The sequence below is a fragment of the Oxyura jamaicensis genome, chromosome 1 (genome assembly GCF_011077185.1).
Source record: "Oxyura jamaicensis isolate SHBP4307 breed ruddy duck chromosome 1, BPBGC_Ojam_1.0, whole genome shotgun sequence".
NCBI lineage: Eukaryota > Metazoa > Chordata > Aves > Anseriformes > Anatidae > Oxyura > Oxyura jamaicensis.
The window spans coordinates 92543221-92559140 of NC_048893.1; the positions used below are offsets into that span (position 1 = coordinate 92543221).

The following is a 15920-nucleotide window of genomic DNA, read 5'->3' on the forward strand; positions in this document are numbered from 1 at the left end:
CTGGAATGCAGTGTCCCTCGAGGTGGTGTGCTAATTGCGAATGTGCCATGCAAGGGACTGACAGCTGTGCTACACTGCCTGGCTTGCTGCTGGAGTGATCAGGTGCCTGTGCACAGTTATTATAGGTTGGGTTTTCTGGTCACAGTCTGTGCTTTTTTGTTTGGTTGGTTTTTAGTATCTGTAAAACCAGAAAGAGGCATCTTCCTTAGAGCATTACAAAGAACCCAATGGCAAAAGTTGTTCATTCCGGGTCAGGGCAGCGCTGTACTTACTGGCTTTGGGCTGTAGAAAGCACAAAACTCCCACTGGAGCCTAAAGAGGTTTTAAAGGGATACAGGGTGTGGAACTGACTCCAGAAAGGCTAAGGTTTGGTAGGGAGAGCACAGTCATGCTACCAGATCATCATTTTACAGCACTGAAGGAGGAGGTTTACTAATGCAAAGCACAGCCAGTGGGTCAGGGAAATACCTGTGCTGAACACGTTTTGCTGATAGTGCATGGGAAAGTAATGTTTTTTTTCTGCCATGTCAGTGTTTTTATGGTATCACACAGTGTCATGCGGATTGACTCGGGAATGCTGAGCAAAATATTGGTATTTTAACCAAGTATTTAATTGACTTAGCTGCACTTCAAATAGACATACTCTCTGCAGTGATCTTTGCAATCCAGAGGAGCCAAGGAGAACTTGCAGAACTTGTAGAAATCTGCATCACTAGCAGACGCTGATTTGTCAGCTAGGTCTTAGGAAGCCTTTTCCTTCCCTTGTGTCCCAGTGCTGTCCCCATTTCCGTAGTTGATTGCCTCCTGCACCTGGGGAGGAATAACCCCATTTGCCAGGAGATGTTGGAGGCCAACTGGCTGGAAAGCAGCTTTCCAGGAAAGGACCAGCGGGTTCTGATGGATGCCAAGTTGACCATGGGCCAGCTACGTGCCCTGGCAGCTATGAAAAACAGCACCTGGAGCTGCAGTAGGAATAGCATTGCCAGCAGGCCAAGGGAGATGACCTTTCCCCTCTGCTGAGTCCTGGTGAGGCCATGTGTGGTATGTCCAGCTTGGCCCACCTGCGGTACAAAGAGAGATATGGGCACAGCAAGGTGAGTCCAGAGACAGGCCTTACATGCGTCCCTTACACACGTAAGGGACAGGAACTTCTGTCATGTGAGGAGAGGCGGAGACAGCTGGGACTGTTTATCCTGAAGGAGTGAAGACCCAGGGGGATCTTAGCCATGCATACAAATGCATAATGGGAGGGTGTAGAGAAGATGGAACCAGGCTCCTCTCAGTGGTGTCCAGTGACAGGATGAAGTATTGGGTACAGACTGAAATATGAGAAATTCTGTTTAAGCATAGGGAACAAACTTTTTTACCGCGTGATTAAACACTGGAACAGGTTGTCCAAAGGGATGGTGGCACGTCCAGCTGTCAAAGATGTATTCAAAACCCAGCCAACGGAGGTCCTAGGCAACCTCTTCGAACTGACCCTGCTTTCAGCAGGGCATGGACCTGGTGATCTGCAAGGCCCCCTCCCACCTCAGTCCTTCTGTGATCATGTGCAAATTGAGGATAGCAGCACCTGGAAGGGACTGATCAGTAATTTCCCTTGTCTTTTAATCTTCAATTTTTCATTCATAGAACAAGGCCTTCTCAATGAAACCTGGGGGAGTAAACTCTGCATACATGTACTCAGTTGGGAGAGAGTAAGGCCTGTGGGTGTGGAGTGGCTGTCAACCTCTATCCTTGTTTCAAAGAAATTCAAGAGAGTGTTATTCAATCATTTGTTTTGCTATTTAGCAATGATAACTTCAAATCTCTTACCATTTGTCATAGTACATAAAGTTTATGCATACATGAACAGGAAAAACTACAGTAGGGTTATATTATTTTGTGGAACACCTACATAAGAACAGATTGCTTTAAAGGAGGAGATTTGATTTAGATAAATTGCCTGTGGGTTAATGCTTCACTCCTAAGCGTTTTCATCAGAGACCCTTCAGTATTCATTCTTATTCTTCAGTGTATTGTACAGCATTGTTCTATTCTGTTCAAGAGCTATGGTTCCCTCCCCCTTAGAGTCAGCAGGGAGTCAATTGAGACCTACTTTCCACTAACTAGCTTTCCCCACATGAATATTAGGATGCCTGATAATGGGGAAAAGCAGTTTTAAATCCAATGTGAGCATTCCAGTAAAACTGCTGCAAACCTCTGCATAGTCCTACTTAGTGCAAGAAGGAGTTTTTTCCTACTTTATAATATTAAATTAATTGGAACCTTCTACAGGAAGAGTACCCCAATGTGGGATTTGATCTGATCTAATCAAGTAGGTTTATAAACAAGTTTACATTACATTAGTACAGTTTACTAAGGAGACAGTTAATTTATGTTTGAGAATGTTGTTGGGCTTCCTAGCTGCAAGAACTGTGTAAGGTCTCGAAAATTGAAGTGCTGTCCCAAGAGAGATTGTGTGCAGTTGTATTTTTAATTTACATGTGCTGTATTAAGATAGCTTTGGGTCACCAAGTAGGTAGCAAATCCAGTTGTACAGTTTAGACCATAGGGGCCACAGGGGCAGAGAAAAGAGAACAAAGTCAAAAATCTGTAGAGGGTAGGTGGGTACAAGTGGTTGTGCCTGTGGCCTTTCTTCTGCACTAGCAGTTTCCTGGATCCAGCGGCTTATCCATGTCAAGCTAAATATTCTGGCTCCAAACCCAAACTCTGTATGTGTATTTTCCTTCAATTATTTACAATAAGTTTCAGAGAGTTCAGGGTTCTCAGAAAATGATGATTAGCAAGCAAGTTCATTGTCAATAATTACAGCTTTTGTGTTTTCCAAGTAAACCTATGCTGATGCCCAAACGTTTGGCTTTTAATACCTCATGTCTTTACTATATGCCTGCTTGATAATAAAATAGATTGTTTTCTTTTCATCGCTAAAAGCACAGTGTAACAGCTTTAGAGGTAGTTTTATGTTTGATTAGTTCTTAAGGAGTTAAGGCCTTGCAAACCTCCACAGTCTCCACAGTGCAGCTGTGAGCCAGCGATAGCAGCTAAGCTCAGTGCCAACAAGCCAGTGTCCCCACTGAATCAATTGCAATGTGTTTTTGCTGCTGTGCATCAGGAGAGGAGCAAAGGGGATCTGTTACAGCAGGAGACCTGAGACTCTGCCCTCAGATTTTGTGGGCTAACTTCTACCTGTGTTTGTGATGAAGTGATTATGCTCATCCATGAAGTGACTAACAGCCTAAACCTGGGCTTTGCTCTCCCCACCGTTCAGTTTTGCACTTGTGAAATGTTTATTTCTTCCTCTGCACAGCTTTCTTCATATAGGTAACTTAAACCGTCCCTGAATCCAAGATGAGGCATCTATGTACATCTATAGCATAAAGAATAATAATAAAATGATACTCCACATATAATTTTGAGATTTCCTAAAAGATTAGTGGACTGATTATCAGAAACCTCCTCCTTTTATATATTATTTATATTCCCCCCAAAAAACACAAAGCAGAACAATTAATTTAGCCTGTTCTTGCTTAATCACTTAAACCATGCATGAAAAGGTGTAGGAAAACAGATGGCTGCAATAGTTGCTGCTCCTGTGCACCTCGGTGTGGCAGTATCGCTTCTGGGAGAGGACTCTAACCATTTTTGTCTCTCATTCATTCTGGATTAATGAATAACTATGTGATAAAACCACATCAACCAGATAGTTTCTTCAGATGTAAACATACAGCCCATTCTGTTACATATATTTAATCAAATTTAGTTTTATTCCTCTTTCTATCTCTTCCTTAAGTGTATTAGCTCTCAAATGTAGCAGTTTTGAAATGCAGCAGGGATAAGCTAGCTAAGGAAGAAGGTAACAGGTAGGGCAGTAAGAAGCTCTTTTGAGGGACTAGAATCAACAAATAGTCAAAAAAAAAAACAAAAAAAAAACTTTGAGAACAAAACGGGCCACTAGGCACAGAAATTTGGATCTCTGGGAGGATTGGCTTAAAGGGTAGGTGTAGCTGGTTTGTAATATCTTGATCTATGTGTTTCATTTGTAGACAGAAAGTTTCAAGCCATCCATTCAGCTTCACCTTGGAAGATAAACATGTAAAATAAAGAAGAAATCAGAATTTTTCCATTCTGTTGTAGGCAAAGACTTACCTGGCTCCCAGGGAAAGCTGTTAAAACCTCCTCAGAACTAGAGTTATGCTTGCTTGAAATCTGTTGCTTTGAGGGAATAAATTCAACACCAAGTTGGGCAGCAAGCTTTATTTGAATATGGGTCTCTGATTGCTTGTGAGAACTATCTCTGCATTCAGACTTCTTTCTGTCAGGCTAGACTGCACGGTCTTCCACAACTTAGAAATGACGTGTGATGCTCCCTGGTTAAATAAAATCCATATTTAGAAAGGTTGTGTGCACTTTACAATCTATATCCCAAGACAGGTCCCTTAAGTAGATATATCTTTGAAAAGAGACAATTTAAGAAAGCCACAGATGTTTGGTGCATGATATATTTCTTTCTTTCCCTATGGTCCTTATGAAAAGGAGAAGAAGATAGACTTATTAAAAGTGAGCTAATGACATGATGTAGGGAGTCTCTGGTTCATTGACTGTTATTACAGCTGTGCCCCATTATGTACTGAATACCTAGGACATGCTTGTTTTTTGAATGACATTTATCTTTTGAGTTTCAAACATTGCTGGCATAAATAAAGATTTTACGCCTTTCAAATGTGTTTTACAGTTCAGCCCAGAGGCTATTCAAGGATCGTTTTAACTCAATAAAACTCCTCCTTTAGGGATATAAAAGGGAAGTGTTTTAACAATGTCACTCCATGCATAGCCTGTTATTAGCTGGAGAAGCTCTGCCTGCAAAGCCTTTGATCCCTTTTCCCCTGGATGTGGAGGAAGCTATGCTGAGGATTCAAAGCCTCTGACATACATCTGTCTCTTCTGTGTGAACACGGTCCTTGTGTGAAGGCTCGTGACCTTAGGGGAAGTTCAAAGGTGAAGTTTGGGCCCAGCCAGTGTTTTCCCCTTCTGTGCTTTTAGCTACCCACTTTACCTTTTTCAGAAGTCATTGTGAAATGGTGGATAATGTTTTTCTATACCACTTCTATCAGTCTTTAATGTGAAGATACACATGGGTTCTCATTTAATATCTTGGTTTGGTAAAATAATGAAAAGAACAAAATGTAAATTAACAGGATGGTTAGACCTCAGTTAAATATAATTCCTTAGTTTCCTGACTGCTCTATCTGTGCTAGCATTCTGAGTGATCACTGAGGGAAATAATCTCTGTCCCTCTTGACTGTAAGCAAAACTGTCAATTTCCCTTGCTTCTTGAAGCTCCTCCATCTAGACAATTTGCAGGCAGTGAGAACTGGAGAAAAAAAAAAAAAAAAAAAAAAAGGTGGCTTTTTCCTTGGGTTTGGGGACTATCCCTGTCAACGGGAATCATTAATGCAGTATTTAACATTTAAAAGCATTTTAAAATAAAAAAGAGTTGTAGCAGAATACATATCCTTTTAGTAAACTATGCTGTTATATATAAAGAAACTGATTAAAAACAAAGATAACAGTAAAATCATCCCAAACTCCAAAAGAAAGTGAATGGAGATGTGATGACCTTTCAGGTCTGTTCCATCAGATTCTCATGTTCTGGTTAGCTTTCACAAAATCATTTGGTCTACAGCTGACCGTGAAACTATCAAGGAATAACAGGGCCAGAGATTTGAGAAATACTCTTCCCATTCAGTGTTTTCTGACCAAGTTGAAAAGACTTTGTTGGAACTTACTGACAGATCTGTTCAAGACTTCATGGTAACTACCTAAAAAGAGAAAAATATTTTATATCAGAAATTACTTAGCTGAATGCAATGGCTGTCTTCTCTGATTTTGGATACTGGTATTTCTAGAGATGGCTCTGAAATACACTTCTTCATTTGTGAATGGCATTTCTTTGGTTGAAGTAATAACTTCCTTGGAAGGAGAAAGCCTACCCAGCATCTGACAGTTGACGTCACAGTCATGGGGAAAAAATTGTTCTTTCTGAAAACTTTACATCAGGAAGCCTGAGATGCTAACATCCTATAAAGTAACGTAACAATGGGGTGGGAAAGGCAAAGCAAAAGTTTATTTTAAACTGATGTGGTCTTAAACACATACAGCAAAAAATATCAAGTATTGATAAGCTCCAACCATCACTGTCTCAAACAGAGAACAGAAAGAATAACATTTATATTTGAGTACCTTTGGGCTGAATCCTAGTGAAAGCATATACGGCATTTGTCTCCTCTGTGAAATAACAGCTGTGAGCGCCGTGGCACCATAATTTTCAGTTTTTGAGGTGAGTGCCTTGTGCAGGCTGATACTTCCCAAATGGACATGGTGTTTCCGTGATTTATTACACACGTGTTAAACATATGAGTAGGTCTAACGTTTGGTTCGTTCTGTGGAAAGCATTTGCTATCTCTCTTAATAAAAAGGGGGAGAGATGAGAACATGAACGTGCACCACTTAATGAAGTTTGCTTTTAATTTAGAATTTATTTGTAAGAGTGAGAAATGAGCTCTGACAATCACTTTTCCAGTGACAGCTGCTGCCCACAAGGTTGCCTTTCTCTGCACTTGAGAGGGAAATCAAGCAGCTGCCTTTTAGTGCAATTCCTGCCTGAAGCTGAGCATTCTCCCTTTTTTAGTTCCCTGCTTTCTTTCCTTTGTGGCACCTGTGCAATGCCTGCAGCCGCTCTGGAGACCGTAACAACAGTATAGAGTCCACCAGCTTCCAGATGCGGTGGAGTGCTTCAGCCACAATGCAGGAAATCATCCATTAAAATAATCACAAACCAGTTAGTCTCCAAAATATTGTATCCCTTTTCTGGCAGAAACAGCTGCCCTACACTGCTCTGTTTCATCCAAAGTTAATCTGCTTCTATTTTACCCTAAAAGTTTTCTCCTCATGTTTTCCTCATTTTGACTTGTGTAAATGCCCAGGTCTTGGTAGCCCACTCACATAAAGGGTGAACCTTTGATTACGATTGCATGCTGCTCGGATCCAGCCTGGATCCAGTGATACAGCCCTGTAGGCTGCCATGGGCCTTTTGCTGTTGGGATGGATAGGTTCCCTAAATCCTCACCTCTGGTGACAGGAAAGGTGCACTGCATTCTGGCTGACAGTCGCCTAATGATGTTGCAGAATCAGATGACATTTTACAGTGCAAGTCATAAAACTATACTGAGTCTGCTGAAGCTCGAGCAAAAGGTGCAAGAGCGCATGCAAACGTACCTTGCCGGTTTAACTGCGTGCCCTGGAGATTAAAGAGCAAAGGACTGTGTCTGCACACACAGCCAAGAGGTGGGGAATTGCATCTGGAGGAGGAGGATGCAGGTTTAGCAGGTTTCCAAAATGTTGTTAAAGTGTAGTTGTTTCCCCTTTCTGCCCCATGCCCTGGGTGCCCCTGGGGACCCTATTCTGGCCGTGCCTTTTTGGAACATACATGCTTGTGGGACCAGCCCCATCCCTACTTGCTGTAGCACAGCAGCGTGGGGGCTGGCAGCACATGTAACTGCTCAGTGAGGAAAGTAAATAGTAGAGCAATCCAAGAAGTCTTAAAATAGTGCAACTGCTGTTTTCTGGGAGCAGTCTTCTGTAATAAACCACCTAGATGTTAATCCACAGGCTAGACGCTGGAGATGTAAAGGGTCCAAGGGTAAGTGCAGCAGTTCATACAAATATAATATGATCATATCATGGAGTTGTGTCATTGTACTGATTTGCAATGAGTCTGTTACTTAGGACTCTGGCACAGGCTGAATGCTGTTTGACAGTGTAATGGTTGGGTAAACTTGAAGATAGAAAGGCAATACGTAAAAACCCAGGTGGAGGGTTCTTTTTGCTTAGATGTAACATGTACGTGCAGGGTGTCTGGCTGTGCTGGATCCAGCTGAACATGGGCACACGATGCTTGCAGCTGGGTAAGTGCTGCCACGTGTCCTCACTTTGTGGATGTGACTTCAGATTTTGAGACAAACTGCCTATAAGTGAGAGACTAGTTTATTCGTTCAGACCTTGGTCTTTATGCTTGGCACTCTATGATGGTTTTGTGGTTTGGACACTGGTTCTCCAAGACTTACAGATTTGGGTTTGGGTCCCAGTGGATCTCACTGTCAGAGGCTGCAGCTCTCATTCTGAGATTATGACCTTTGTTTACTGTTCTGGTTCCACATTACTTCCTAGGGGCATTCAAGAAAATGTATATGTTGTATCAGACTACAGCAGTATGATTAGATAATAAAATTACCAGTTTTCTAAAGAAAGAAAAAGGAGCAAGCCTTCCACTTATTCAACAGTGCAGAAGTTGCAATTTGGGTAATACAGTCAGTTTTGCTGGCTCAGATTTGTTCGTGATCACCATCTCTCAGCATAACTGGGAATACGTTACTGTCTGACACTGATAGCTGGTTGCAAGCAAAAGCTGGAAGTGAGCAGACCACAGACATTTATAGAATGAAATCCTGCAGAGCTCTACAAGGCTTTCCCTAAAATTTAATTTGTGATCCAGAGACCTAAGCAAGAAACAACGCGACTCTAAATATTTCAGCAGTTGTACACACATGGCTTTCCAAAGTTAATACTGAGTTCTCTCTGCCACAAGACAGGGAATTTTACTTCCAGTATATACATCTGTAAGCCAGTCACATATGAAAACAATAACCAAGGAATAAGAAAAAGTCAATAAGGAGATTTATATACAGCTGCTATTAAACTGGAGGAAAACAAATGATCTGTTGGGGTCAGTTTCTCTGGGAAATCAATTTGAGCAAAGTTTTATTGTCCTCTCTGCTAGATCCTTCATGTTATTTGCTTGCACCTTTAATAGTTGTGAGTGAGGAGGGTTTTACACTTGTGAGCCTAAGCTCTCTGGATCATTGCATTCGTTACCTTTTCAACATCCACATTCCCAGTTGTCACAAATGCTACCTAACAGCACTGAGCGCTCAAAGAACATTTCCCCTTGTAGCTCTAGGGAGTTTTGAATGTTCATATTAACTGCTTAAACTAGTCATAAACCAGTTACACTGTAGTACCGGAGCAAGAGTAACCATCTGATGCATAAAAAATGTCCCTATATAGGTTGCATGTGACTACTGAGAATAAGCACTTTCTTGTTGAAGTAAAAAATGACATAATCTGTCCATGCATGGCCACACAAGCCTAAAGTTGATTATAAAAGCAAAACAAACAACCCAGTAAAGGAGTACTGTTGTGGTTTAACCCGGCTGGCAGCTAAACACCACACAGCCCTTCACTCACCTTCCCTCCTCCCTCTCTGGGATGGGGGAGAGAAATGAGAAAAACTGAAGCCTGTGGGTTGAGATAGAGACAGTTCATTAGGACAGAAAATAAAATAATATAATATGTACAAAACAAGTGATGCACAATGCAATTGCTCACCACCCGCTGACTGATGCCCAGCCTATCCCCAAGCAGCTGCCCCATCCCCCACCCTGGCTAGCCACCCCTATATATTGTTCAGCATGACCCCAGATGGTATGGAATACCCCTTTGGCCAGTTTGGGTCAGCTGTCCTGGGTCTGTCCCCTCCCAGCTCCTGCTGCACCCCCAGCCTGCCCACTGGCAGGACAGAGCGAGGAGCTGAAAAGTCCTTGGCTTAGTGTAAGCATTGCTCTGCAACAAGTAAAACATCAGTGTGTTATCAACATTAGTCTCATCCTAAATCCAAAACATAGCACCCTACCAGCTACTGGGAGGAAAATTAGCTTTATCTTAACTCAAACCAGGACAAGTACTAATACATAAATCACAACACCAATAAAAATGTAAATACATAGAGGTGTATGATCAACAGGATTTATCCAACAGTCCCTGAAATGCTGTTTATTCAACTCTTTACTAAAAAAAAAAAGTATTCTCCTTAAGTTTTGCTTTGAAACTCACATTCTCTAAGTGGTAATTAATGCAACCGATCTTTGTATTGATGTTGATGCTTCAGCGTTATTCTAAAAAACTTCTTATCTAAAAATGCTTTATAATACGTCATTTGTTGCTATCCTGTAGAAACAACCTTGATTTTGTCAATGGGAGCGGCAGCCACTTAGATTTGTTCTAGCATTCTGTTGTTGCACAATGTTGTTGTTTTTCACTTTTAAGAAAGGAAAATCCTGAAACTGCAATGACAAATTGACAATTAAAGTATGAAGTACTTCTATTCCTTTCCGTAGCCTGATTTTGAATTCAGTCTGATCGTACTGTAGCTATTTAATGGTCTTCAGGAAACAAGAAACTCATCTCTATCTTCCTCATCCAAGAGATTAATATGCAGCACTACTCTTGGTGATTTCTCTTTTGTTTAACGGTTTATCATGTTAACTTCCTTCAACAGGAATTTGTCTCTTTGCTAGAACTTCAGTCTCTTCAGAGGAGGCAATAAAACACAGGCTTTGTGGTGAGAAGTTGTCTTACAATATGGAAGTTAAAACTGACTTCTACTTTGGGCCAGAAATGGTTGTTTTGAGGTTATCAGAGCTTTCTGGGCTTGGCTGGAGGTAGTCCTTTTCTGCTTCACAGGGTATATTCAAGAATATTTAAGGGGAAAAAAGAAGATATGTACATATCAAAAGACACTTACTTAGAACACAGCTTATATGATTTTTTGTTTTTGTTTTTTATTTGTTTGTTTATTTATAGCATTGTGTTCTAGGGATGTGTACAAAATGAAATTAATTCCATAGTCCAAACGTCTATTTATTCCTCCTAAATGCACCCCTGACCTGAGTGTAGGGTGGCAAAGGCACTTGTGTTGTCACATGACTATGCCCATGCAGGACAATACATTCTTAGAGCTTACCTTAACTTTAACCACATCTTAAATCCATTGATTGCAGTAGATCTAAGCATAAACTTTAAATTGGTCTCAACAAGATGTTTACTTATGTTAGGGTTGAAGGACTTCTAACACTTTCAAACCTACCTATCCAACAGAAAAAGCAGAAAACCTAACGTTTGCATTGACATTTAGAACTTGAATAGTTCAGATTCTTTCAAACAAGCCAAGAAAGCTTGAACCATGAACTGTGGTGGTCATTTTTGCTTTCTATCTTGACTTGGTCAAACCAGAGAATAATTGGTATATGTTCCTCACTTGGTCTCATTTTAGTAGAGGAGATGGAGCTAGACCTATATCTGGCAAACAGACAACAGAGTAAGTACAGACAGACACACAGACACATGTTGTGCAAGGCAGCAGGCACAGCCAAGACCATGTCACCTCCATCTAAGCTTGCAGTGAAGACTGGTGTTGGGAAAGCCAGGCTGGCTGCTGGAAGAGGTCCCTGTGAAGGCAGGGACCTCTCCAGGGCTCTGCTTCCTGTGACAGAGATGGAGGGGACACTTCATAGTCAACTATTGCATGTGAAATCCAATGTGAACACAGAGGTGATGGGAACAGCAGGAAAATGATGAAATCCCCACCCAGATGTTGATTTTCAAAATCGTGTGTGCTTCAAAGTTAAAATGCTCAGATGATGTATAAGGCGTTTATCTTGTTTAACAAGATAATGAAAAGATAATATGCAAAATGATTAAAAAATTAAAAATGAAATTACAAACACCTTCCTCTCTGAACAGAAATAGTGTGGCATATCCTCTGGAAGCAGATAGTGCAGCACAAAATTATCTGGTGGAACTGTTCCTTTATGCACTGAAGGCTGTGTAAAACTAGATAACTTCTGTCACACACATAGTTAAGGCAATGATTTAAACAGATTTGTATATATATATATATATATTTCAAATATGTGTGTTTATATACATAATTTCCATAGCTCAACAGTCCAGCAGCTGGTAGAGCGCAGCTCCGTGCAGCAGAAACCAGATCCGCTCTGTGTGTTAGACTGAAGGGCCCTGAAACTTTTTGTTCCCTGGGATCATTAGTCTCTCCTCCACCTGCCCATGCCCTGGGATGCTGTCTGTTTCAGACACTGTGTATGTGTGATTTCTAAGCAGCTTTGAGAACCCTAGGGATCAGAAGAGGTATATGAATGTTTTATAACGTTATTGATAACTGCAGAGCAGACGCTTTTCTAGTAAGCCGCTGTGAGATAAGTTACTGGTAGCATCTGCAAAGATGTGTGTAAATTAGCTTAAAATAATTAATGCTGTGTTGGAAGGAAGCTTTTTTTAAGTCACATCTGTATTGGCACATATAAGATTATTTCAGCCTGCCATGAGAAGTGTGTTATAGCACAAATTACCATAATCTATTAGGGGAAGAGCCATTTCTGTTAATCATATATTAATTATTCATAAAATCTGTATTAATGTTACCTTAATGGGAAGTGTTACCAGCTGGGTACTGGGCTTGGCACTGTATTCAAACACAGAAAAAGATAAGTAGTTTGACTTAGAGAGAATATATAAAAATGATTTACAGGAGCATAAAGCAGCAGGCGTGGGTCTATGACTTAGCATAGAGCTGGCTAGGGCCGAGCAGTCCAGCCAGCTCACTGGTTTGTGTTTTGGCTCCAGTGATGGTTTGTGCCCTAGTGAAATTCGAGTGGAATTGCTGAAGGATGTTCATTACCAGCCAGTCCTGTATACCTTGCACTAGTGCCTTTTGGCTCTTCAGCCAGTATGGTCTGGTGAGATTAAGTAAAATCAAGAGACTTTCTCATTGCACTTAAAAATAAATGATCTTCAATAATTTAAATTCAGGAGAAATACTTCGTGTTTAGTGAGGATAAAAAAAAAAAAAAAAAAAAAAAAAAAGGATTTTTACAACTTTTTAGTCCTGTCAGGAAGCTGTTGGGAACCATGTGGTATGTAAAAATGCTGTCCAAAGGATGCATTTCAGCCCAGAACAGCTGTGAAAGTGTGTATATAGATATTTCTTACGTGGGTGGATGCAGCTTTCATGATGCTCTACTCAGCTAAAGGAGGCTATTAGGTTATGATGCGATACTAGGAGGTACATTTTAGTGGAAGTTTAGCAAAACCAAACGCAGCATAAATTTGGGGAGATGAAAATCCAAACACGCAGGGCAATGGCTAATACATGCAAATGTGTAAAGCCTGTAAAGTGCAACCAGTTTTATATGAACAATAAAAACTTCATAGGATTCAGCTGAAATTAAATTGTTTGGATCAGCTATAGCCTTTTTATTAGGATAGCACAATGTGAACTTATAAACACATTTGTTTTACATGTTAAGATAAAAGGCTGTTTATTGGTAAGAGATTTTTCTTTTTAAAGACAGTTACAACCTTTAATATGTGATCTGTAAGTTATCATCTGATGAATTTTGGCCAAAACCACGGACGAGAGACATTTGGAGTAGGAAGCCAACCCATAAGAAGTGGGGAAAAAATAAAAATAAATAAATAAAAACTTGCATAGTTCTCAGTGAGCCTAGGAAACCTAGGCCTGGTCTTGGAACAGCCCATAGAGCTGGGTGGTCTGAAGATGAACCCATGTTAAAGGATCTTAGGTAATTATCATTTATTTTATTTTATTTTTTTTTTTTCTCCTTGACGTTGATAGTATTTCCAAGTTTTGGGTGGTGGGTGAGTCTGTAGCATGCAACCAATTGTCGTGCCTAACCATGATTAATGCAGATCAGAAATGAGGTTATTCTGCAGTTTAGGTATTTTTTTCTTCAGATTTCATTTTCAAAGCAGTGTGGTAAAGGAAAAGTGGTATATGGGAGCAATTTGTATCTGGAGAACTTACCAAATAGCGTTATAAAAGAGGCTCTATTCTGCAGGAAGCAGTTAGCAGTGGTGCATGGGGCATCCCAGCACCATTTTACACTTGCTTATGAAAAGAATATCGGAGTTCTGCATAGTCTGGTAATGATAATATGTCAGCATTATAACAAATAGGTAGTCCTGTTGTTTTGTTCTCTTCTGGTACATCAAATGTTTTTCATTGCTTACCCTGTAGTAGCAGATTGAAACCATCTGCTGTTTTGCCACTAGTCCACCAGTCTAACAGAAAATCTCAGCTCATTTTCCTTGAGGCCGGCGCACTGTAAGGCACGTGTACCAGGACGATAATCCAGCTGCTGAATGTTGATAAAAGTCCAGACCTATGCTCATGAGTCTTTTAAATGGAAACAGTACTCTTTGCCAAGGATTGGAACGGAGATAAACTTGGTTTGTTTTTCTCTCCTCCTTGCTCACCCCGTCCCCTATACAGCTCCATCCCCCATCACAGTAATAAGGAAGGACCGGACATCCAGGAACAGTGTGTCTCTGTCTTGGCAGGAACCTGAGCATCCAAATGGAATCATCTTGGACTATGAGGTCAAATACTACGAAAAGGTGGGAAGAAACACTGATGGGGAGGTTCTTGTGCTAGTAATGTAGTTATTAAGTCTTGTTTAAGTCAAGGGTTCAGAGACACCCCTATTCACTCACTGTATGCCTCAGTAGTGATGAAACACTTCCATTTTTGGGAAGCAGAACATCATGAAAATACAAAATGAAACCGTTAAGTACTGTTGTCTATGAAGTTCACCCCTAAATGCATCAGAACAAATGTAAACTAATTCTGAAATGATGCAATACATTTTTTTTTTTTTTTGTCTTATGTACACTTTATTTACTGAGTTCTATTATGCTGTCAATATTCATAGAGTAATTTGTCAGCATCCATGTGTTGGTACTTCCACAAACATGTTACACAAAGGCGATGTGGAAAAGAAATGGACTATCGTTTCAGGGACTGCTTTGCACTGTGAAAGTTTCCACTTCTCATAAATAACTGAATTTCTCGTAAATTATATGTAGATAACTGCAAACCAAAGAAAATCTGCCATTAAATATTGTTTTGTACTTACAGCTGTTTATTACTACCTCATATATATAGTTGGATTTATTAAAAAATTAAATCTACATAACCAAATAGTTTTTTCTACATCTTGCTGATAGAATTGAAAATACCGTTAATTGTTGCAAAGATTGTGAAGAATGGTATTGGCCATTTGTAGATTGACCAGATAGGACGTCTGACAGAATATATTGCTACTGAAATTGAAAAGACTTCAAAAAAAAAAAAAAGGCAGAAATAATTGTTTAATATAGTATTTATTAATGCTGTTCATATCTAGAAATCAGGCTTAATTTTCATGCGTATGTGGGAAGTCTTGGTGCCAGTATCCACTTAGAAACTAGTGTTGAAAAGATTCCACAGCTGTTCGGTTAGTCTTTAGAAAGTTTCTTCATGGAGCTTTCCAGTATGACAATGCGATATTGATAGTCCACACCTGATCTTTTCTACACATATGTAGTATTACCGATAAAATGATAAAAAGAAAGCTTCTTAAACATCTTCATTCAGTCTCACCTTAGAGAGCAGTAGCCTGTAAATATTCACTTTTTTTTGTTTTGTTTTGTTTTGTTTTGTTTTGTTTTGTTTTTTAACTTAAATGAGAACAAGATTAAGCCCAGATCCTTGGCTTAAGGAGAAGTAAAAGAGCACCAGTTCATACATCAGATTGTCTTTAATTGTACAGTACATCCTCAGCAGTAAAAAAATGGAGGATTTTTTTATTTTATTTTATTTTATTTTTTTTGAACAGGCCAGGTTATTCGCCTGTACGCTTAACTTGAATTTCATTTGAGCCCTTGGCTGCTCTTGCTGCCCTTGGCTGGCCCCTTGTTTCCCAAGAGCTGCAGCAGCCCTGTCTCAACTCCACCTCCAGCCTTTCCAAGTGCAAGTCCTCTCCTGAGTGGCTCTCTCAAGTCTCGTGAGGCAAGGGATGTGACACTCAGGTGTGTTGCTTGCCCTGGCATAAGGGAAAGAATTTTCTCCTTGCAAGCATATAGTTCATTTTATTTCAACTATCACCAAGTTATATTTTTGTATCTGTGGGGTAGTGTTTTTTTTTGGTTTGTTTTGTTTTGTT

At 40.2% G+C, this 15920-nt stretch overlaps 1 protein-coding gene across 2 annotated transcripts in view; it reads left to right on the forward strand.

Moving 5' to 3' along the window:
- EPHA3 (EPH receptor A3) overlaps window positions 1-15920 on the forward strand; it is a 223914-nt gene that overhangs the window by 150920 nt on the left and 57074 nt on the right. For both annotated transcript variants that reach the window (XM_035315180.1, XM_035315181.1), the window contains exon 6: window positions 14210-14334. In XM_035315180.1, the coding sequence (XP_035171071.1) occupies window positions 14210-14334 (125 nt within the window). The remainder of the gene's footprint in view (window positions 1-14209; window positions 14335-15920) is intronic.